This window comes from Penaeus chinensis, chromosome 3 (assembly GCF_019202785.1).
Source record: "Penaeus chinensis breed Huanghai No. 1 chromosome 3, ASM1920278v2, whole genome shotgun sequence".
In the NCBI taxonomy this organism is placed as follows: domain Eukaryota; kingdom Metazoa; phylum Arthropoda; class Malacostraca; order Decapoda; family Penaeidae; genus Penaeus; species Penaeus chinensis.
The window spans coordinates 25,904,057-25,906,556 of record NC_061821.1 but is presented as its reverse complement, the minus strand read 5'-3'; the positions used below and the strand labels follow the sequence as shown (position 1 = coordinate 25,906,556).

The window sequence follows — 2,500 nt, the reverse complement described above, 5'->3', positions numbered from 1 at the left end:
CTTTAACCATCGTTGTGAATTCCTGATCCCGCTCGTACCACTGTAGCGAGAAGCACTATGAATGCCTATATGATGGGCATAATATTCGGCTCACCAATAGATCCTACATCGGGTTCCATACGAGAGTAAAGTGTTGATTAATAAAGTGTTGAGTTCTTGATCCATGGTGAGAAATGTGGCAGTTATGTAGTCTGCACGTTATAACAGCACTCTATTTATCTGAATTATGAACACTTGAGGACCATTAATGTTCCCTAAGACCAATTGAAAAATATTGCCCTAGACTCGAGGAATGCCCCCCCCCACCCCTTCTAAAAACAGTGAGGAGAAGAAACTTCATAGGATGCAACTAAACGCGAATAGGTTTTGATATATCCTATATTGTTGAATGAGACTAGAGGCAAGGTGTTACGTACATATAGAAGAAAAAAAACTCATAAGAAATAAATTAGAATGAGCATACGGGAAGAAGGAACAAGATAACTAGTGAAAGGAAAGAAACCATACTAGATAAAACTATTTAAAAAAAGGTCCTAGAAGACGGAGGTACAGACAGGGGACACATCCGAAGGAACGTTTATAAAAAATAAAGTTTATATATATATTTATATATATATAAATTTACTTGTTCACTATATATCACATAAATATCATATTCTACGTTCGAGTTATTATACCCGTCTTAGAATGAAAAATATCCTCGCACACTTAAAAAATGCCTCTTTTCAGATAAGAAATGTACAACTCACCGCCAGCGCACTGCCGAGCAATGCGGCAAAGAAAATTAACTTCAGCATATCGCCTTCCAAGAACTTCCGAACTCCTTTTAACCGTCTCAAAGCGAACCCACAGAGTCGTCAGCAGTTGTCCACAACCTGGAGAACCACACTGACTCAACCGGCCTCAAGAGCTACTGGTATTACACTCAAAAGGGCGATCTGAGCTGGTACGAGATAAGCTTAAAAACGGTTATCAGTTTATAACACCGCCCTAGTGGACCTTAGATAGCCTGGCCGCAGAGCTTAGTATTGTCTAACGAGTTCACTATAATTCGTGAAAGGCTGTATACACAGAGCAATGATAAAACCAGCTGATAAGGTTTCCTAGCTGATAAGGGAGAACTCAGATCAAGAAAGGCACCAGCCTTATGTGAGGTCAGTAAGATTTGGATCCGTTTTAGTATCATTTGCGAACGAGATTACCTGCGATCACCAGCGATGACTAGTCTTATTTTCTTCCATGCTTGTGATGACCGTCTTTACCTGCTGTAAGATTTCAGCCATTTAAAATGGCTATTCATCTGGACATTACATATATATGTGTGGTATAGACCTAAATATAAGGAAACATACGCGCGCGCACGCATGCACGCACGCAATCACGCACGCACACACGCACGCACGCACGCACGCACGCACACACAAACAAACAGGCAGACACACGATGTGTAGATATATTATTAAATATAATAGATATAGATGTATATATATGCTATATATATATATTACATATATTATATATATATGATATATATATACATATACGTAGGAAGTCGGCCAGTTACCCTGTCGGATTTTTCTCCTACTGTCCATTACATATATGGTAAGAAGGCAATCGCTAGATCACTCTCATATCCGCACTGGAGCTTGTCATCGCCGATAGATGAGGTCGCAAACTTCATTATAAAGGATACGCCTACACGTTTGACATTGTGTTCGACTCATCAATTGACCATACATTGTGATGCATAGGAGAATAAAGAGTTGATAAACCACTTATGCTAATTTTCTTCCTCGTTCCCTTCCTCTCTTGAATAGTATGAAAGTGTAAACAGTAACAATATATAAGATATGAATTCAATCTAATTCGTAAAACAGCGAGCAGGGCAAATATCCGCCTTCACAAAACCACACATAGAGAAATGCCCGCCCACACAATACCAGAAGCAGGGAAATGTCCACCCACACAAACACACACAGGGGAAAAAACGGTAGGGGTGAGGTCGGGTAGGGAAAACCATACTATTATATATATACATATATTATATGTATATGACTGCCGCGATGGTCCAGTGTTTAGAGGACTGGACTCCGACCCTCGTGGTTCCGAGTTCAATTCCCCGTCGCGGCGGTCGTAAAAATGCCTGCGCTCTGACTGCTTGCTCGAACCCGAAAAAACGACATATCGCTTTGATAAGTCAAACGCAGGTGTCGTAGGGAGAGTCGCCGCCGTGGCACAAGTGTTAGCGCGCCTAACCACGGTTGATTAGCAAGGGCATCCAATCAGGCAAGGTTGACACTGCCATATAACCTCTGAATAGTGAATTGAGAGAGGGCTATGTCCTGCAGTGGAATGAATAGCTGTCAAAAAAATGTATATATATATTACATATAGCTCCAAAAGTAATGCCTCCTATTTTTTATTTAGCCCAAACGGATCCGAGGGGATTGTTTATGGCATCGTTATGATGACTGAACCTTCTTCCCTTTAGCCTAAAATG

At 40.8% G+C, this 2,500-nt stretch overlaps 1 protein-coding gene across 2 annotated transcripts in view; it reads right to left on the bottom strand.

Moving 5' to 3' along the window:
- Window positions 1-929, bottom strand: part of LOC125044330 — an 8,179-nt gene extending 7,250 nt beyond the window's left edge. The window contains exon 1 of one of the 2 annotated variants that reach the window (XM_047640945.1): window positions 750-929. In XM_047640945.1, coding sequence (XP_047496901.1) covers window positions 750-797 — 48 coding nt within the window. In that variant the 5' untranslated portion in view covers window positions 798-929. The remainder of the gene's footprint in view (window positions 1-749) is intronic. The other variant, XM_047640953.1, reaches the window with a different exon arrangement.
- Between the last annotated feature and the right edge of the window lie 1,571 nt (window positions 930-2,500).